Source organism: Entelurus aequoreus, linkage group LG01, assembly GCF_033978785.1.
Source record: "Entelurus aequoreus isolate RoL-2023_Sb linkage group LG01, RoL_Eaeq_v1.1, whole genome shotgun sequence".
Classification (NCBI taxonomy): domain Eukaryota; kingdom Metazoa; phylum Chordata; class Actinopteri; order Syngnathiformes; family Syngnathidae; genus Entelurus; species Entelurus aequoreus.
This window is the reverse complement of record NC_084731.1, coordinates 96,727,017-96,747,220: the sequence shown is the minus strand read 5'-3', so window position 1 is coordinate 96,747,220 and position 20,204 is coordinate 96,727,017. Positions and strand designations below refer to the sequence as shown.

General features: G+C 40.5%; 1 protein-coding gene across 1 annotated transcript in view; it reads right to left on the bottom strand.

The window, feature by feature from the left end:
* Nucleotides 1–765: 765 nt before the first annotated feature.
* Nucleotides 766–20,204, bottom strand: part of LOC133659946 (sodium/potassium-transporting ATPase subunit alpha-1) — a 44,120-nt gene continuing 24,681 nt past the window's right edge. Inside the window, exons 2-23 of the mRNA XM_062062888.1 lie at nucleotides 18,536–18,649; nucleotides 18,214–18,273; nucleotides 13,270–13,371; nucleotides 13,078–13,179; nucleotides 12,877–12,990; nucleotides 11,487–11,621; nucleotides 11,297–11,414; nucleotides 10,930–11,198; nucleotides 10,551–10,859; nucleotides 10,068–10,202; nucleotides 9,802–9,997; nucleotides 9,552–9,727; nucleotides 9,339–9,475; nucleotides 9,027–9,177; nucleotides 6,985–7,153; nucleotides 6,758–6,912; nucleotides 6,557–6,680; nucleotides 3,880–4,025; nucleotides 3,683–3,813; nucleotides 3,505–3,606; nucleotides 3,334–3,425; nucleotides 766–1,121 (exon numbers count right to left, since the gene is read on the bottom strand). Of these exons, the coding sequence (XP_061918872.1) occupies nucleotides 1,093–1,121; nucleotides 3,334–3,425; nucleotides 3,505–3,606; nucleotides 3,683–3,813; nucleotides 3,880–4,025; nucleotides 6,557–6,680; nucleotides 6,758–6,912; nucleotides 6,985–7,153; nucleotides 9,027–9,177; nucleotides 9,339–9,475; nucleotides 9,552–9,727; nucleotides 9,802–9,997; nucleotides 10,068–10,202; nucleotides 10,551–10,859; nucleotides 10,930–11,198; nucleotides 11,297–11,414; nucleotides 11,487–11,621; nucleotides 12,877–12,990; nucleotides 13,078–13,179; nucleotides 13,270–13,371; nucleotides 18,214–18,273; nucleotides 18,536–18,649 (3,066 nt within the window). The 3' untranslated portion in view covers nucleotides 766–1,092. The remainder of the gene's footprint in view (nucleotides 1,122–3,333; nucleotides 3,426–3,504; nucleotides 3,607–3,682; nucleotides 3,814–3,879; nucleotides 4,026–6,556; nucleotides 6,681–6,757; nucleotides 6,913–6,984; nucleotides 7,154–9,026; nucleotides 9,178–9,338; nucleotides 9,476–9,551; nucleotides 9,728–9,801; nucleotides 9,998–10,067; nucleotides 10,203–10,550; nucleotides 10,860–10,929; nucleotides 11,199–11,296; nucleotides 11,415–11,486; nucleotides 11,622–12,876; nucleotides 12,991–13,077; nucleotides 13,180–13,269; nucleotides 13,372–18,213; nucleotides 18,274–18,535; nucleotides 18,650–20,204) is intronic.

Sequence of the window (20,204 nt, the reverse complement as noted above, 5' to 3'; positions counted from 1 at the left end):
CCAGTTTTTTTTTTATAATCAAATAATATACAGTTGTTTGTGTATTGGGGTAAACAGGAAAACGGTACATTTATTTACGATGAAGAATTAAAAAAAAAAAAAAATTACAGTGGTATTGCTTTTCCATTTCCATTAAAAAATAAAAATAAAAAAAAATAAAAAAACACTAAATTTTATAGCAAAATTCTGGTGACTAACTTGCCATTTGTCTGGAAAAAAAACAGGGGTACTGTTTCTCCATTTACCGTAATATGTTGTGAAAAAATACTGCATAATTTACCGTAAAATTCTGGTGAGTGAGTTGCAAGTTTTTACAGTAAAATTCACAGATTTGTTATTCTTAGTGTACATAAAAATATGCATCTAATAATCAAATGCATACATCATTGGCTGTTACAAGCGGCCCTCTGATTGCAGCCATAACTGCAATGTGGCCCTGCACTAAACCGTAAAGTTAATAAAAGGCCACACAATATAGGCCTGCGGGATGCGAGTTTAAGACCCCTGATTTATATTGTCTGTCAAAGAAAATCATTGTTACTATCAAACAAATCCCTGTGCCTGGTAATTTCGTCACTTCCAAACAGGCTGCAAAAGGGCTAACTCTTTGCGTACGTCTCAGCAACTAAACATGTCCATAGCGAGATTCAAATAAATGAAGTGAACTCTCTTGTCAGTCATCCACTCGCTTTGTCTCTAACTCGCTGAAACCCCCCCCCCCCCAAAAATAACAAACAGCAGCAATAAAGACACAGGAAACATGTGGGACCTGACTCAAGCGCATTTTATTGAACGTTTATAACTGTTAAAAACATGTATAAAATTGGTCCTGTTTCAGAAACAAGGCACGCATAGTCAAAGTCAATGTTCAGTGTTCATGTCATTATTAGCATTATCATATATCAGCACGTTCCATCTCAGTTTTTACCTAATAGTAGTATCAAGCATTCGCTAATATAAAAACACGTTCCGACAGGGGTTTTTTTTTTTTTTACTCCCACAGAGGTTAACATTTTATTCCGAGCAGCAAGACAATATTCATGCAACGACGGGAGTTGAGAAGTAGATGCAAGCTGACAGGCTGACGAGTCTTTAGTAGTAGGTCTCTCGCTCCACCCAACCTGCAGACGAGAGGAGAAAACACACGTCGGACTGACGCCGTGTCCACACGAACACGGAGAGGTTTTTTTTTTTTTTTTTTTTTTCCAAAAACACATATTTGGGGTTAAAACGATTGTTTATTGAACCGTTTCGGTACGGGGGTTTCGGTTCGGTTGTGTACCGAACGAGTTTCCACACAAACATATTAAGTAGCCGCCTCGGCTTCCTTCTGTCTCTGTCAGTCCTCTACACAGCACCCAGCATTGTCCCACCCACACAACCATCTGATTGGTTACAAACAGCCAATCAGCAGTGCGTATTCAGAGCGCATGTAGTCGGTGCTTAGCGTTTAGCAGGTAATTTCAGGCAGCGGACTCTCCCCAAATGATAATAAACACCTCCCAGTCAACTACTAGTAACATCTCTATGAGCCCGTTGACCTTCTAGAAATATAAAAGGCAGCTCAGCTCGCTCGCAGTCCTGGCTTGAGGTGAAGGCTAATTCGCTTTTAGCGTAACGTTAGCTCATTTTGCGGTGTGCATGTGTGTGTGTTACGGACAGCAAAGCCCTGTCTGTCTGTTATTTCACTTGACCTTTTTCTGTGTTGATTGAGCTGTGTTGAAGCAGCAAAAAAGGACATTATGTTAAATGAAGAGTTTCTGCCTCTGATAGTTGATATAATAATGTAAGTGCATCATTAAGCCTACATGAACTCCATGGTGTTCAGGCATGAATAGTCTCTCCTATTGCTATTGTACTATTTTTCCAGCTATAGTTACATTAATCATTAGTAATGCAGCAGCCTAGTTTTGAATGGCAGGGTCCCTGCTATCACATGTTGATAAAAATATAACATTTACATAATAAATAAACTACAGGCTTCCCAAACGCTGTAATAAACTAAGCATGACGAGTTGACTTAAAACGGTTTAATGTTGCACTTTTTATATGTAGAAGAAAAGCTTTGTCATTTTATTTAATCTGAGCCACAACTTGAGGCAGTTTAATGTTGATTAACGTGGGCAGAATTATTATAGTGTTCCCAATGTTAAAAGGATAAAGCCATTGTTTACAAATTTGGTAAATAAATAACCAAAAAATTTATATTTTGTTGTTTTCTTACTGTACCGAAAATGAACCGAACCGTGACCTCTAAACCGAGGTACGTACCGAACCGAAATTTTTGTGTACCGTTACACCCCTACCATCCACACAAGTGTAGTGTCAAAAGTGTCTATGTCAGTGGTTCTTAACCTGGGTTCGATCGAACCCTAGGGGTTCTGTGAGTCGGTCTCAGGGGTTCGGCGAAGGTCAAGACACACCCGACTCATCGTGTAAATAAAAAATTCTCGCTATCACCGTGTTATGGATACCCCCAAACAATGTTCCCTTTAATTTTACATCTGATTTGCAGGTGTGTAAATGTTAGAATAATTATGTATACTGTAAGTTATTACACAACTCGTATGCTTAAAGGCCGTTGCTATAGTTATTATCAATTGTTCTGAAGTTGTACTTTTCTATCTGTGCAAAGGCACACAACTTGTAATCTTGCTTTGCGAGTTGTCTCGTGTCAGCAGTTTGTTTCCAGACCCTGCCTGCTGACAGCCAAGGACGGACATCGAGTACCTCAACGCAGACAAAACAGAGACAGGGCGAAATCACGAGTGTCAGCACATTTCCATTCTGAATAATCACGTATTGTGTCTGCCTCGGATGCTTGCATTACCCCTTCCTTCAGAATCAGCCTCAGTGATGTTAACTAAAGAACTCCCGAATAAATAGAGGAGCACGTGGGACTGTACCTTAGAGCGTAGGGGGAAACTGTAAATGAGTGTACAGCCCAATACGTCTCTCCTCATTAGTAAAATTCAACTCTGTCTCTGCTTGATTCCTTCTTCTTGTCTTGTGTAATAAATAGTTCGGTGCTTGGACCTGACAGTAATTTGAGTTCATGCACTCTGTTGGTTTTGTTCTTGGAACAAGGTGATGTTAATGTACGGTTCATTTTGTGCACCAGTAAAAAAAACATATAACTTTGTCTTGAATTAAAATAAATATATAAATAATAATATTTTTCAATAAAGAAAGGTTCGGTGAATGCGCATTTGAAACTGGTGGGGTTCGGTACCTCCAAAGAGGTTAAGAACCGCTGGTGTATGTCGACACCAACACATACACCTACTGTCATGCACTTTTTGTCCTATCAGAATAATAAGTTCATGAGCTCACCTCCTGGGCTGCGTCTAATGATCAGCTTGCGGATTTCATCATAGATAAAGATGAGCAGGGAGTACGGGAAGGCGCAGAACCACCAGTTGGGCCTGGGAAAAGACGCGTACGTACACGCGACGTAATTAGATCCTGTGTGCCGATCACGTGACTTTATGGCGTCCCACTCACTTGAGAGGATACATTCTGAGGGCGACGTCCATGCCGGGGCAGTAGGAGAGGAAGGCGGCCAGGGCAGTCTCCGCAAACAGACCAAAGATCAAGATCTTGTTCCTGAGTGATGTAAACATCATGGTAGCATCAACAGACTGACCAAACTTCAAGTGTTAAAACATCCAATTTTACTCACTTCATGCCCTGCTGGAAGACAGAGTTCCTCCTGGTCTTGCAGATGATCAGATCGGCCCACTGTACCACCACAATGCTGGCGAAGAAGGCCGTGTGGCAGGTGAACTCGACGATCTTCCTCTGCTCATAGGTCTATAAAGGACAGGAAAAATGAAGACCTGCCATCGGGACTAAAACAACATGTGCTGTGGCACTGACCCACTGCTGCCCATAGCTGTCTTCCAGGTCGTTGCAGTACTTGTTGTCCCAGGAAACGCGGATCCCGAGCAGCGTCATAGGCAGGAAGCCGTTCTCAGCCAGGATCACAAAGTAGGTGAAGAAGCCTGCTAGCGCCTGGATCATGCCTGCCAGCGGTGACATCATTGGAGGAAGAAAAACACATCACAACAATTGGCAGAAGGACAATTAATGATGTCGAAAACTTCTGATAAACGACATATCCTGAAACTGAATGCAGGATCAATATGTGATAATGTTAGCCAATTAGTCTGGTGGTCTTTGGGGCAAATTAGGACCATTTGTCATATAGTCAATGAGTCAAATTAGAGTGGGAACATTTATCAGTCTTGCAGTACAAGGAATTATAAGACTCCTGTAAGGTGATTAATAGGACAGTTTGGTTTTAACCCTCAGGGGACAAAGGCAGACTCGTGTATATATATATATATATATATATATATATATATATATATATATATATATTAGGGCTGCAACTAATGATTAATTTGATAATCGATTAATCTGTCGATTATTACTTCGATTAATCGATTAATAATCGGATAAAATAGACAAACTACATTTCTATCCTTTACAGTATTTTATTGAAAAAAACAGCATACTGGCACCATACTTATTTTGATTATTGTTTCTCAGCTGTTTGTACATGTTGCAGTTTATAAATAAAGGTTTATTTAAAAAAAAAAAAAAAAACATTTTATTTTTTTTATTTTTATTTTTTTTAAAAGCCTCTGTGCATGCGCATAGCATAGGTCCAACGAATCGATGACTAAATTAATCGGCAACTATTTTTATAATCGATTTTAATCGATTTAATCGATTAGTTGTTGCAGCCCTAATATATATATATATATAGCTTTTTTTCTCATTGTGCTTTTTTGCTGTTTTCACAATTGTTATTGGTGTTTTTTTTGTAATGTGCCTATAGGGCCAATGACAAACAAGTGACAGGCCCCTGTCCTGCACTTTGGGCCCAACAACTGTAGAAGCTAACTGTTGGTGGGTCTGTTTGTCACTCTCGTGGGGTATCACTGATGTCATATTAAAACATATTTTTTTCTAATACTCTTGCGATCGACCGGTAGGGTCCCAAAGATCGACCTGTCAATCGCGAACGACGGGTTGGCGACCCCAGCAGTACTGTTTAAAATATTGTGTTCAAAGTGTACAACTTTCACTAAAATATGGACTTTTGTCGACGCTGGAACCAACGTTCCCTCTAAGGTGTGCGCCTGTGCAATTGCGCATTGCTCACGCGTTCTCTGCACACGGCAAATCTATGCCACGCACAAAATCAAATTAAAAAATAAGCGCATAACAATTTTCCATGTAACTGACAAGCGGCCACAACAGAGAAAACAGTTTTCGTCATCACTGTTCAATTATTGTAACGTCTGTCGAGAAGCTTTAAGGAGGACATGAAATCCATCGATCACTTTATTGAACAAAACTCTTAGTTGTCGGGCATAAACACATGACCAAAGACATTGGTAAAACATTTCCATCTAGCAAAACCGGTCTTTTTCTGCCATACAAACCAGACCAAAACCAACTTTATCATCCGTCATATCAACAGCAGCCGCTCGCTCTTTCTCACTTGCGCCAACACATGCCCATATGGCACTTAGCCAGTGATGCATTTGCAGCCACACAAAAAGAGAACTCCAACACCACACATACACTATGATTTACCAATAAAATTAGCTTTTTCTAGTGTCATTTATTAAGAATCTCAATTTATAAAATATTAATCATGAAAATGCTGTTATTATATTAAAGAAATACTAATAAAAAAATATATTTTACAAACAGAAATGAATGTACACATGATTGCAAGCTTACATCTCATTGTGCAACATGTGAATGTTTTAAATGGGAACAAAATGCGATATCTGAAAGGGGTACAAATTATTTCCAACGCAGGACCCCCACCCAGAAGTACAATACTAGTACACAGCTCATGAAAAACAATATTTTTTGTTATCGTCATTGTAAGTGGGCCAAAACACTTGTATTAGAAAATAATGTAATGGAAATTACTGCTGTCCTTTGTTTATAATAATAAAACATTTAACTTGTTATTTAGTCAGGTTTGGGACAGGTGTGCTGCTGGTGTGGCCACACTGTGCACGTCTGGTGTGGCTCACATGTGCTCCACTGAATGCTCAGGGAGTTTCTGCGTTTGCTTACACACATGAAAAATTAGAGGGAACATTGGCTGGAACCCATTCTTCACGTTTACATGGTTTCTTATGAAGAAATGTGCTTTCATTTATGCACTTTTCTATTTACAAACCATGTTCAAAAACCAATTAAGTTAGTAAATGGAGGTTCCACTATACTAAATTATGTTAAAAATAAATAAAGGAATAATACAGCTTATGTTCAGTATATGCCTGTTGCCTGATTGTATTTTATTTATAAAAAGGTATAGCTTGACTCCAACCTATTTCTGCCTTCCTGACCAAAAAGGTGATCATCTCCAAACACACAGCTCCCTATCAGCATTGGCTACTGCTGGGGTGTGCTGCTACTTCTGGGGTGTGCTGCTCTTCTAGTTATTTAGGATTTTGATAACAAGCCGCCAGGAGAATCTCGCAAAATATACAGAATTATTAGCTTGGATTATAAACGTTACCAATCTGTCCATAGGCGATGCTGATGAGCCTCTCGTTCACCAGTTTGTCTGTTTTGGGGTTTCTGGGCTGCCTCTTCATAATGTCGCTCTCGGCTGCTTCGTAAGCCAATGAGATAGCGGGAACCTGGGCCACAAATTACACACCTTAGCTATGCACAGACACGACTCAAACATACAACAGCAACTCAAGAAGACACCCACCATGTCAGTTCCCAGGTCGATACAGAGGATGGTGACAGTTCCCAGAGGCAGGGGGATGCTGGCACAGATGAAAAGGAGGAACGGGGTGATCTCAGGGATGTTACTGGTCAGGGTGTAAGCGATAGACTTCTTCAAGTTGTCAAAGATCAAACGACCTGTTCATCAGAAGACAAATGTTCATTAACAAATATATGTTTAGCTTAGTCAGCTTGGGGACGACAAGTCACCTTCTTCCACTCCTGTCACAATGGAAGCAAAGTTGTCATCCAGCAGGATCATGTCAGCCGCTTGCTTGGAGACATCAGATCCAGCAATCCCCATGGCGACCCCGATATCGGCCTTCTTCAGAGCTGGAGAGTCATTGACGCCATCACCAGTCACGGCAACAATGGCTCCCTGCAGGGTGAGGAAGGAGCAAAGACCAATAGAGATTTTGCGGGACAGATTCTTGGGTGTTAAAGGCCTACTGAAATGATTTTTTTTTATTTAAACGGGGATAGCAGATCCATTCTATGTGTCGTACTTGATCATTTCGCGATATTGCCATATTTTTGCTGAAAGGATTTAGTAGAGAAAATTGACGATAAAGTTCACAACTTTTGGTCGCTGATAAAAAAAAGCCTTGCCTGTACCGGAATTGGCGTGACGTCACAGGTTGAAGGGCTCCTCACATTTCCCCATTGTTTACACCAGCAGCGAGAGCGATTCGGACCGAGAAAGCGACGATTACCCCATTAATTTGAGCGAGGATGAAAGATTCGTGGATGAGGAACGTGAGAGTGAAGGACTAGAGTGCAGTGCAGGACGTATCTTTTTTCGCTCTGACCGTAACTTAGGTACAAGGGTTCATTGGATTCCACACTTTCTCCTTTTTCTATTGTGGATCACGGATTTGTATTTTAAACCACCTCGGATACTATATCCTCTTGAAAATGAGAGTCGAGAACGTGAAATGGACATTCACAGTGACTTTTATCTCCACGACAATACATCGGCGAAACACTTTAGAGCTACGTAGCTAACGTGATAGCATCGGGCTTAACTGCAGATAGAAACAAAAGAAATAAGCCCCTGACTGGAAGGACAGACAGAAAATCAACAATACTATTGAACCATGGATCTGTAACTACACGGTTAATGCTTTTCAGCCTGGCGAACCTTAACAATGCTGTTGCTAACGACGCCATTGAAGCTAACTTAGCTACGGGACCTCACAGAGCTATGCTAAAAACATTAGCTATCCACCTACGCCAGCCAGCCCTCATCTGCTCATCAATACCCGTGCTCACCTGCTTTCCAGCGATCGACGGAGCAACGAAGGACTTCACCCGATCACCTATGCGGTCGGCGGCTGATTGATTGAGACTTTTATTAGTAGGTTGCACAGTGAAGTACATATTCCGTACAATTGACCACTAAATGGTAACACCCGAATAAGCTTTTCAACTTGTTTGAGTCGGGGTCCACTTAAAATGATTCATGATACAGATATATACTATCATCATAATACAGTCATCACACAAGATAATCACATTGAATTATTTACATTATTTACAATCAGCAAGTAGTGGACATAGAGAGAGAGAGAGAGAGAGAGAGAGAGAGAGTGAGAGAGAGAGAGAGAGATCAGAAGGCATAAGAAAAAGTATCTGCATTTGATTGTTTACATTTGATTATTAGCAATCCGGGGAGGGTGTTAGTTTAGGGTTGTAGCTGCCTGGAGGTGAACCTTTATTGCGGTTTTGAAGGAGGATAGTGATGCCCTTTCTTTTATACCTGTTGGGAGCGCATTCCACATTGATGTGGCATAGAAAGGCTAGCGTCGGATAGCGCGTCTGCTATCCATCTCAAAGTCCTCCTGGTTGTGTTGCGGTAGTCCGCCGCTAATACACCGATCCCACCTACAGCTTTCTTCTTTGCAGTCTTCATTGTTCATTAAACAAATTGCAAAAGATTCACCAACACAGATGTCCAGAATACTGTGGAATTTTGCGATGAAAACAGAGCTTTTTGTATTGGATCCAAAGGTGTCCGAATACTTCCGTTTCAACCATTGACGTCACGCGCATACGTCATCATACATAGACGTTTTCAACCGGAAGTTTCGCAGGAAATTTAAAATTGCACTTTATAAGTTAACCCGGCCATATTTGCATGTGTTGCAATGTTAAGATTTCATCATTGATATATAAACTATCAGACTGCGTGGTCGGTAGTAGTGGCTTTCAGTAGGCCTTTAATGTCGCACAGAGACTACTGTATTTTGCACCTGTCGCTGGCAGCCCTCCACAATGATCAGTTTCTGCTGTGGTGAGGTTCTGGCAAAGACAATCTCAGTGTGGTACTTGAGGATGTCATCAAGCTGCTCAGGGCTCAGATCCTTCAGGTCCCCACCGTGGACAACACAGGCCTTCGCGTCCCTATAGCAAACTTTAGGTCACTTATTCACCTATTCAAAGTTCTGCATGCACTGAAAGATAGTATGTGTGGAATTATATATGATATTTTAATTACATGGGGGTTGATGTACTCTGGATGAGACATAAAGATGGTATGTATCTGGGTTTCCTTCAACCAGTACCTGGGGTTGACCTCATTAATTGGGATGTTGAGGCGTGCAGCGATGTCCTCAACGGTCTCGTTGCCTTCAGAAATTATACCCACACCCTTAGCGATGGCCTTAGCTGTGATTGGATGATCACCGGTTACCATGATCACCTATAAAAAAGAAGTGTCAAATCTTGTAAAACAGCAGAGCTTTATTGACTAAAATAGTGGAGTACCAAAAGCATACCTTGATTCCAGCGCTCCTGCATTTGCCGACAGCATCAGGTACGGCGGCTCGAGGAGGGTCGATCATGGACATGAGGCCGATGAAGCACAGGTTCTCCGTAGGGAAGTTCACCTCTTCAGTGTCGAAAGCAAAGCCCTCTGGGAACTGGTCATCCGGCAGGTTGAAATGGCAGAAACCTTGAAAAAAAAAAATAGCTCATCAGTCTTTTCGCTGCATGAATAATGAGTTTCACAATTCCACTTGTCCTTACCCAGCACTCTCTCGCCCAAACCTCCCAGTTCCAGGTAGGCGTTCTGGAAGGCGTCTTTCATCTCATCATCCAAAGGCTGTTCTTTACCCTGCATCATGATGGAGGAGCAGCGGTCTAATATCCTCTCAGGGGCACCTTTCATGACCAGCAGATGGTTGGACTCGCTTTCAGCCGCGGAATTTTTGTGTATAGACAGCTGGGAACAGTTGGAGCATTAGTTGGAGCATTCAGACACTTTCTCATTCTGAACTGGCCTCTCTATCTACCTGGTACTTGTTGGTGGAGTTGAAAGGGATTTCTGATATTTTCGTATTTTTATCCCTCATTTCTTGGACTGATCCACAGCACAGCTCAATACATTTGAGGAGGGCGGACTCGGATGCATCACCAGCCACATCTCTCTGGAGAAGAAAACATTAACCACCTGCCATTAACACAAAGTGCAAGCCTTGCAGATGGGAACGATAACGAGTGGTGTTAGAAATGTAAGGAAGGAAATATCCAACTATTTTTCATGAAAATTAGAGAGAGGATAAAAAGCACTAAGGTTATTAGTGGTACTGTTTGTATTTGCTGTTATAAAACAGAAGTGAGGCCAACAAACATTGGAATAAACATCCAACACCACTCTTACTATTATTGGAAAATAACATTCGGGATTTTTTGCTACACAAGTTAATTATGTCCCTGCGGAATATGGCTTTGTTGTCAATTTCAAAGCGGAAAGAATATGAAAACAACAATCCTACCTTCAGGATTGGAAGACTGCTCTGCTCTGCCAGGAAAACAGCACGGTTACAGAGGCCAGCAATTCTGGCTAGAGCAGCCCAGGTGGCGGAGCTTCGGTCGAAGGAAGTCCCGCTCTGGTTCTCAGTCGTGTCAGCCTCATGGATCTGGTTGTCAAACCACATGTGAGCCACTGTCATCCTATTCTGGGTCAGGGTGCCGGTCTTGTCCGAGCAGATGGTAGAGGTGGACCCCAGGGTCTCCACAGCTTCCAGGTTCTTTACCAAGCAGTTCTTCTTGGCCATACGCTTGGCAGTCAGTGTCAGACATACCTGGAGAAGAGAGACCTGTTCAGACACCTGGAGGCCAGAGAAGGTTTATAAATGTAATGCAAGAACTCACAGTAACGGTAGCCAGGAGACCCTCTGGCACGTTGGCTACAATGATGCCAATGAGAAAGATGACAGCCTCCAACCAGGAATACCCAAGGATGAGAGAGAGGACAAAGAAGGACACGCCCAGGAAGACCGCAACACCAGTGATGATATGGATGAAGTGCTCAATCTCGATGGAAATGGGGGTGCGCCCAACTTCAAGTCCGGAGGCAAGCGTGGCAATACGACCCATGACTGTTCGATCACCAGTGCTGATCACGATACCTCGGGCAGTTCCTGTTGGAAAGGTCGAGAAGATTCACATTTTCATGGGTGTATTGCTCTTCTTTGAACACTCTTAACTTCTGTTTGCTCGACAGAAGCTTGGTTGCTACCTTCTACACAATTGGTGGAAAAGAAGGCAATGTTCCTGGTCTCCAGAGGGTTCTCATTGGAGAAATCTGGAGTTCGGGTCTGAGGCTCCGATTCACCCGTCAGGGAGGAGTTGTCCACCTAGGAATAATCACATTGTTAATTATAGCACAAACACAACAGAAAAAATTACCTTTTTTCCAGTCTTTTTACCTTGCAGCCATGAGCAGAAATAATCCTTAGATCAGCAGGGATCCTGTCTCCACCTTTAACCTCCACTAAATCTCCAACCACTACCACCTCGGCATTGATGCTCATCTTTTCACCATCACGGACAACCAGTGCTTGCTATGAGACGGGCACGATGGACACAGACACTTAAGAATTGTTTTTAACTGTAAATTATGAAACATTAAAGGGGAATTGCACTTTTTTCGTATTTTGCCCATAATCCACAATTTTTATGTGAGACAAGAATATATTTCTCTTGTATGTGCCTACCAAATATTAAAAAGACTACTCCTGGTATGAGGCAGCAAACAACGCAAGTAATGGAATCCATCTACTTTGTCTATAAAGTGCTCTTAAAACACATCAACAACGGCAAACAACACTCCTTTTACATGCCATGTCCTTCATATTAAGCAAGCTATAGCAACATTGTGATTGTAAGAGCCAAAACAGATTATTTTCTGGCATCGTAAATCATTGCTTTCACTGCTTCTCCAACCACTAGCAAGTAGCTAGCTACTAGCTTGAGGTGCCAATAACGTTAGTTTTGATCCGTCATAAAATGAAAAATGAGCTTAAACTGCTTCTTTTCTATTGCCTTTGAGTTAGGAAAAGTTCATGCTAGTTTATAAATCATGACGCTTACCTGTAGTAGAAAGACTGGAAGTTTGGAAATCCACATGCTACCAACTTAAAACTATATGGCTCTCAACCATTGCAACAATGCTAGGAATGATTTTTTGTATCTGAGGAGAGAGGATTATTCTGACTTTACCAGCTCATGGAGAGCACAAGTCTTGTGCTGAAAGATACAACCATCCCATCAGTCAGCATCCCCAGTAAACATTTTAAGTCACCATTTTACGTTCTTATTTTAAACATTTAGCAATAGTGCTACATGATAATGCTCCTAGGCACTCACAAAGTCTGCAATTAGTAGTAGCAAAACCAGAAAGTGCTCTCTATATTTTTGTTTACATTGCTTTCACAGTGCGCGTAGCAACAAACACTACCAATGTTACCTATGAAATCAATGTACACAGGAAATAATTTATGGTAATGCTTAAAATTACCAAAATACTGTAAGTATTACATGTTATCATGAATGTGCCTGTTACTACATTATATACATACTTACAGCGAGTACCTGTATATAAAACTGTGTTGGACAGTTTTAAAGGGCTTTATAGATATGGATACATCATATCCATATTACTTTAATTGCAAGCCGCCTTTTCCTAGCAGTTTTTACTATTAAAACATGTGTGTTGTGGATGATGGGCAAAATTAAAAATAAGTGCGGTTCCCATTTAAAAATGTGTTGTAGTACAAATAAGACGCAAATAGACGGTAAAAGAAAATAAACGGGCACCTGTGGGACTAGGTTTTTAAAGGAGTCCATGATCTTGGAACTTTTGGCCTCTTGGTAGTAGGAGAAGCAACCAGTGATGATGACAACAGCAGAAAGCACAACACCCAAGTACAACTGCAAATAAACAACATTTAGACCTTGATCACCTTTTTTAATAACCAGCTCACTGCTTCATTTCGCCTTTTGTAGAACAGTTCATACGTTATCATTGGCGGGTTCATCCTCCATGGCTGCCTGGATACCGTAGGCCAAGAAACAGAGGATCGCCCCAGTCCACAGGAGCATGGAGAAACCTCCAAACATCTGCATGAAGCAAAGATAGCCTCAGAACTTGCATGCATTTCTCAGACAAAAATATAACAAAGCATACGACAGTTTGGAGAAAGGGGTTACCTGTTTGCAAAACTTGACCCACTCTGGGGTGGTCGGGGGAGGAGTGAGGGCGTTGGGCCCATCTCGGGCCAGATTCTCAGCTGCCTTAGCACTAGTCAAACCCTAGGGAGAGAGTAAGCTCTAGAGTTTTCCATCTTCTCACCATTTTCACCCACAGATCAATCAATGAACCATAAAGAACTTCAGTTATTGTGCAGCTCATTGTGAACATGCCAATGCACTGGCACATATTAATGTTCAGGGGGACCAAAGGTGCAACTACTTGCATAGCAACAGAAAAAAAAGGGTCACCCTCTCCTTAATCAGCACAGAGAGGAGGTGAAGGGAGAAGATAAAGTAGTGTCGTTGAAAAAAATCAGGACAGACGGGGGCTTTTGCGGCTGATAAATTATTCACTTTGCCACTGCATGTGCAGGGACACATGCATGTGCAGTTCTAGGAGACCCCACGTATAAAAGACACTGATTATCTATTCTCCTTGATCTTCATTGCATGCCCAGAAGCAAATTTGCATGAATAGAGGCTCGTCAGGATGTTAATTTCAGGAGGTATAAAATCAAAAATATATTCGAAGTTGGGATGGCCTAAAATCTATATCGTGATATATATTGCAGCGTCCTGCGATAACGATATACATCACAATATATTATTTGGTATGCAAATGATAATACAATATAACCATTTAAAAACGGGTTACAAGGGCTCCAAATTTAGCTGCTGACGCATGCGGCAACACTTTGCATCATTTCCAGTTGTATTAATTTGTCGAAACTATTATCGAGTTGCTAATTTACCGTTAATAGCAGGTTACTTTCTGTTGAAACATGGTTCTATCTAAACTTCTGTTAAAATGTATTCATCTGCTTGGCTACTACACATTAGTTTTGGGTGATACTAGAAATGTGGATATTGATCCAATACCAGGCAGTTACAGAGCTGTTTTGCCCATACCAATACTTAATATGTTCAAGATCATTGAATGATTACATTTTTTATCACAATTCTAATCAGACAAAAACACAGAATGGCGGTGTAACAATATCAATTAAATATATATATTTTTTACCACTATTGGCTCTGATTTACATCCTTTTTTTTGCCTTTATAACCCTCCCCTATCCAGAACGTATTTCCTTAGTTTGTTAACAATAACAAAAATGACAAACGATTTTCTGATGATGAAAAATATCGATCTAACCAGCATTGTATTGACCATATACTGATACTAGGTATTGTTAGTGCCTATATTTGTATTGAGCCGCCTACCTTTGTTTACATTCAAGAGCTCTAGCTTGAGGAGTTAGAAGTTCTTCTCAAATAGTGGGGCGGGTTGATGCTGGGAATATGCTTTATCAGTATAATGGTAAGGCTGCACGATTAATCGTCATAGAATCGACATTGAGGTTTTAATTAGTGTGATAAATCAGTGGTCCCCAACCACCAGTACAGGGACCGGTGCCGGTCTGTGACGCAGAAACATTAAATAACTTATAAACGACAGCATTTTCTCCGACTAACTTACACCAATAAGCTTGTTTATAGATGTACAGTAAAACTCCTCATAGGAAGTTGCCATTTGCCATAACTTTGTGACATGATACAATGCACATTAATAAACATAAAAACTATAAATGTGACCAATTGTATCCAAAGGCTAATTTCCATCTGCAGTCCCCAGCAGGTTGATGGTAACCTGCTTGGGATCTCATTGCAAAGAAACAAGCCCAGAGCTACCACTCATTCAGAGTTATAGTGAGTTGTATTTTTCATGCACTTATTTTTGCTGTATTTATCTGGCACAAGTGTAAAGCCGTTAAACTGGTCTGTGGTGCAAAAAAGATCGGGGACCCCTGTGATAAATGACCGCAAGAGGCGGATATTATTTTTTATAATCTGCCGTCGCTGGCATTTGAGTGATAGACATGTTCGCCAATCTGAATTGTTGAGCCTTGCGTCTTTTGCCTTCAGGCCAATCTAAAATGTTTAAGGAAACCGCAAGTGTGTGTGCTCTGCAATGGAGGCAGCCAGTATGCTAATAATAAACACCACTTGCTCCATGGAAAAGTTTTGATGGTGACTAGGGTCGATAGTTAATAAGTCAATCAAAGGAACAATAAATGAAAACAAAGTCGAAATACTTTGCATGTATCAATAAACTGATACAGTATGTCTGTGTGTCTTTGTTTCCTCAGTCAAACAGGGAGAAAGAGGTCTCACTCTGTGCATCACTATCAGCACCTTAGCACTTTTATCTTAAAACAGAATTCACTAAACAGAGTGAGTCAGTTATTATTTCAGTTTCAGAGCATGATGTAGACAAAAGCTCTGAGTCTGTCTGCATGCATAAACCCAAATATTTCTAAAGTAAATTATTGCACATTGTTCTAATGTGTGGGCACCTTGAGACAAGAATATGTTAATTGACAGTCTAAAAGTCTTCCTTCACTCATTTTCGCAGTTGTAGGCATTTGTATGTATAAAATACAAAAATCGATAATTGAATCGCAATTTGAGGGTAAAATTACAATTAGGGTTTTTTTCAAAATCGTACAGCCCTATATCATGCAATATTATGCTTCAAACCCCACTTTGAAAAGCTGTGCATTAAAAAACGTAGACATTGTAGCCATCAATCCTAACTTCATTTTAATAAAAAAAATAATAATCAGCACAAATTTTTGTATTCACTTTTGTAAAAGTGTTTTATATATTGAGCTCCGAAGTTCATGTTGCTGATCAGTTTGAAATGATTACTACTTTATTAAGTTTATTCAATTACATTTTTCTAGTATAAAATGGCTCAAGTCGCTCAAAATCAAGTATAAAGGATTAAACATTTTGGGGGAATTTCAGGCAAATTGATGCAAATTGTGTCGGTTACAGACTACAAAAACAATGTCAAGAAAGTTATTTGTGGTAAATTGATATATACTTCTTTCTTTTCTCTAAAGTCAATAAAGTTAAAATGTTATTCAGAGGTGTACGTAACAATTTTAGAGACAAAATTACCGTATTTTTCGGAGTATAAGTCGCTCCGGAGTATAAGTCGCACCGGCCGAAAATGCATAATAAAGAAGGAAAAAAACATATACAGTATAAGTCGCACTGGAGTATAAGTCACATTTCATGGGGAAATGTATTTGATAAAACCCAACACCAAGAATAGACATTTGAAAGGCAATTTAAAATAAATAAAGAAAAGTGAACAACAGGCTGAATAAGTGTACATTATATGAGGCATAAATAACCAACTGGGAACGTGACTGGTATGTTAACGTAACATATTATGGTAAGAGTCATTCAAATAACTATAACATATAGAACATGCTATACGTTTACCAAACAATCTGTCACTCCTAATCGCTAAATCCCATGAAATCTTATACGTCTAGTCTCTTACGTGAATGAGATAAATAATATTATTTGATATTTTACGGTAATGTGTTCATCATTTCACACATAAGTCGCTCCTGAGTATAAGTCGCACCCCCGGCCAAACTATGAAAAAACTGCAACTTATAGTCCCAAAAATACGGTGTACTATTTGTAGTCAGGAGGGGGCACAGACTTTGTTTTTCTTCTTAGGGGGCCATAACAGAAAATCAGGCACTGTATTAGCAAATCCTCCTACGCTGTGAAGTATAACATGTTCAGTTATTCCTCGTCCTCTAGGAATGATTCTTGTAAGAAACGTGGTTTATTTGCCATAATTTTGGTGACTATTGCCGACTTAGAAGTGGCTTTGCACTGTGGAGGGAGGGACATTAACCGCTAGCAAGAATGATACAGTGCATAGAGCATACTTGCCAACCCTCCCGTTTTTAGCGGGAGAATCCCGGTATTCAGCGCCTCTCCCGACAACCTCCCTTCTCCCGACAGACTCCCGGTATTCAGCCGGAGCTGGAGGCCACGCCCCCTCCAGCTCAATGCGGACCTGAGTGGGGACAGCCGTTCTCACGTCCGCTTTCCCAGCAGCTTGCCTGCCCAATGACGTCATAACATCTACGGCTTTTAGAGAGTAGAGTGCACAACAAGCAGAGAGAGTTCTTGGTTTCTTATGTGGGTTTATTGTTAGGCAGTTTCATTAACGTCCTCCCAGCGCGGTAACAACACACAACAACAGCAGTCACGTTTAGTCTACTGTAAAGCAGTTCGTCTGCCGTAAACAGCAATGTTGTGACACTCTTAAACAGGACAATACTGCCACCTACCGGATAGCCTGCAGAACACTGAAATTCAAGTATGTCTTTTATTTATACGTATAATAAAATAAAAAATAAAAATAAAATGTATATATAGCTAGAATTCACTGAAAGTCAAGTATTTCATACATATATATATATATATATATAATATATATATGTGAAATACTTGATTTGGTGAATTCTAGCTGTCAATATACTCTCCTCTTAACCACGCCCTTGGCCACGCCCCCGCCCCAAACACGACCCCCACCCCCATCCCCCGACCACGCCGCCCCACCTCCCGATATTGGAGGTCTCAAGGTTGGCAAGTATGGCATAGAGGGCACATTTCTTTGCTTGCCACTGTCAAATTTGCAGGACACAGCGAGAATGTGTATTTAACATGAATTATCTATAACGATAAGAGACAATATAACGATAATGTCATTGACCAAATTTACATATATCGTCTGTATCGCGCAACTGTAGTTCAAAGATGTGTTTTATGTTAGAATCGTGCAAGCCCAGTCTCAACAAAGTCAATGCTTTTTGGTAACAAGGCATCAACAAAAATACTTCATTTATTCAATGCTGAAATTATTCCTCTTGGTTTGAAGGAGCTGTTGTACTTGAGCTGAATCGCAGCACTTTTACCGCGCATATGAATTACTTTGAAGCAGATTGTGTTGTTGGCAATCAGGAGGTGTCTATCATCTTGCAGGCAAAGCTATATAAAAATGTGGAGAGAAACACATCTCACATTGGTGAGGTCTGTTCCATATTTCCGATTGAGCTCATCCAAGGTCAGCTTGTGATCATCCTGCACAGAAAAGCAAAGAAAACAAGACGTAAGCGCCAAATATCGACGACATTTACAGCACATTACGCATTGGCGTCATGGTTTTATATCGACTGCCAATCCGAGTGTGTGAATGGGTAAGGAACGACGAGACAAAATGAGGAGGGAAGGATGTATGGAAAAAGATGTCCAACACAGACAACAAAGAGGAGCTTTGACAGGAAAAAGAATGGAGGCTCATTGGAAGCTGTCCAGTCATTCTCCTAAACAACCAGACACTCACCATGTCCACTTCCTTCTTTAATTCATCCATGTCTTTCTCCTTCTTCTTCCCTTTCGCCTTCTTTTTGCCTCCCTGCTCGGAGGTGGCCGCCAGCTCATATTGTTCTCGTCCTTCCTGGAAATGAACAAAAAAACAAATAAGAAGGTTTAAGTCAACTGACTCGCAATAGCAGTTTCATTGCATACATATTGCTGAAACTAAAAAAAAAAATTAAAAAAAATAAAACAAGACTGGAAATGAACCTGGTGACATAGACAAGACCAATAATAGAAGTTCAACCACAGGATCTGTTGTTTGATTGTTTCCCAGAGCAAATATCCGCACGAGCAAACATTGAGTAAGAGTTAAGACTCATCCATAATACAAAGCTGCACAGGGAACAGAGGTGTTCATGTTGGCAGTGAAGCACCAATTAATGAGCCATTTGTACACCGGCGCGGATATGCTGCGTAGCCGCCATCTTGATGGTGATATTTTAGATCCAACACGACCTAGAGTGCGGCCTACCAAATACTGCACACAATCCCCTGTCATGGAAATATGCAAACTAATAATGTTTCTCAAAAGTTTCCCAGGGAGTCGCTAGAGCAGAGTGTGTGATCCCAGCACATGTTGTTATTGTTGCGCGACCCCCCCAGTCAGCTAAGCTGGGAAAACACTGGTTTTGGATCACTGCGGCCAGATATGAGCCTCTGGACACTCAATGGCCTTAGAGGCCAGCTGGCTTTGGACAAAGAATTCCACGGTGGTTAAGAAAAAAATCGACTGATTTCCGAGATAAGTTCTAATGTTCTTTATTATAAAAGTAGTATTAATATTTTAGGATTCACTTTCAGTCTTAATTAAATACTAAATCAACTTTTTTTTTTAGAACACACAGTTATGTAACGCTACAGGTACCTGTATTACGATTAGGTATGATGTTCAAAACCGGTTCTCCCGGTTGTTCGATAAGAAAAGAACCGATTCCATGGACTCGAATCCCTTTTTGAGAACCGGTTCCCGTTATCGAGGCCACTATAGTAAAGAAAAAGAGTTGGTTCTTTATTCGAATCCCTGGGAACGAATCTCTTCCCACAGGAAATGCCCTGTGGGACGGCAATGTTATGCCCATTTGATTGTAGACTTTTACTGACACCTTGTGGCGATATGAAAATACTACGCGTCATTAGTTTGGGCACTTCCGGGTTGGCGACATCAGTTCAGTTAAAGAGACAATAGAGTAGACAAGTTGTGTTAGCTCTTACAAGCCTTGGAAAAGATAAGTCGGTAAGTAAACTGTTTAACTTGTTTATCTAACTCAATATTAAGGTGGAAAGTGGTTAAATTTGATACTAAGATGTTTATTAAAAAACAATTTTTGTGCACTGTTTGATGATTTGAGGACTTAAAATGGCTGCCAGTCGTGTATTTCCACCATCGAAATAGTTTCAACACTCAGAAGTATTTGTTTGATGATAGTACTGTATATTTGTGTGAAGCTAATATTTACATATTGTGTATTACATTTCAGAATGTTAATTGAATCACATAGCTTATACATTTGTCATTGTGTGTATTTCAGTTTAAAAAATAAAAAAAATAACAGTCCAGTGCAAGACAAAAGTAAAGATAGGAAAAGACAAAGCAAGATCAACAACAATAAAGAGCCTAAATGGATTAATCTGCT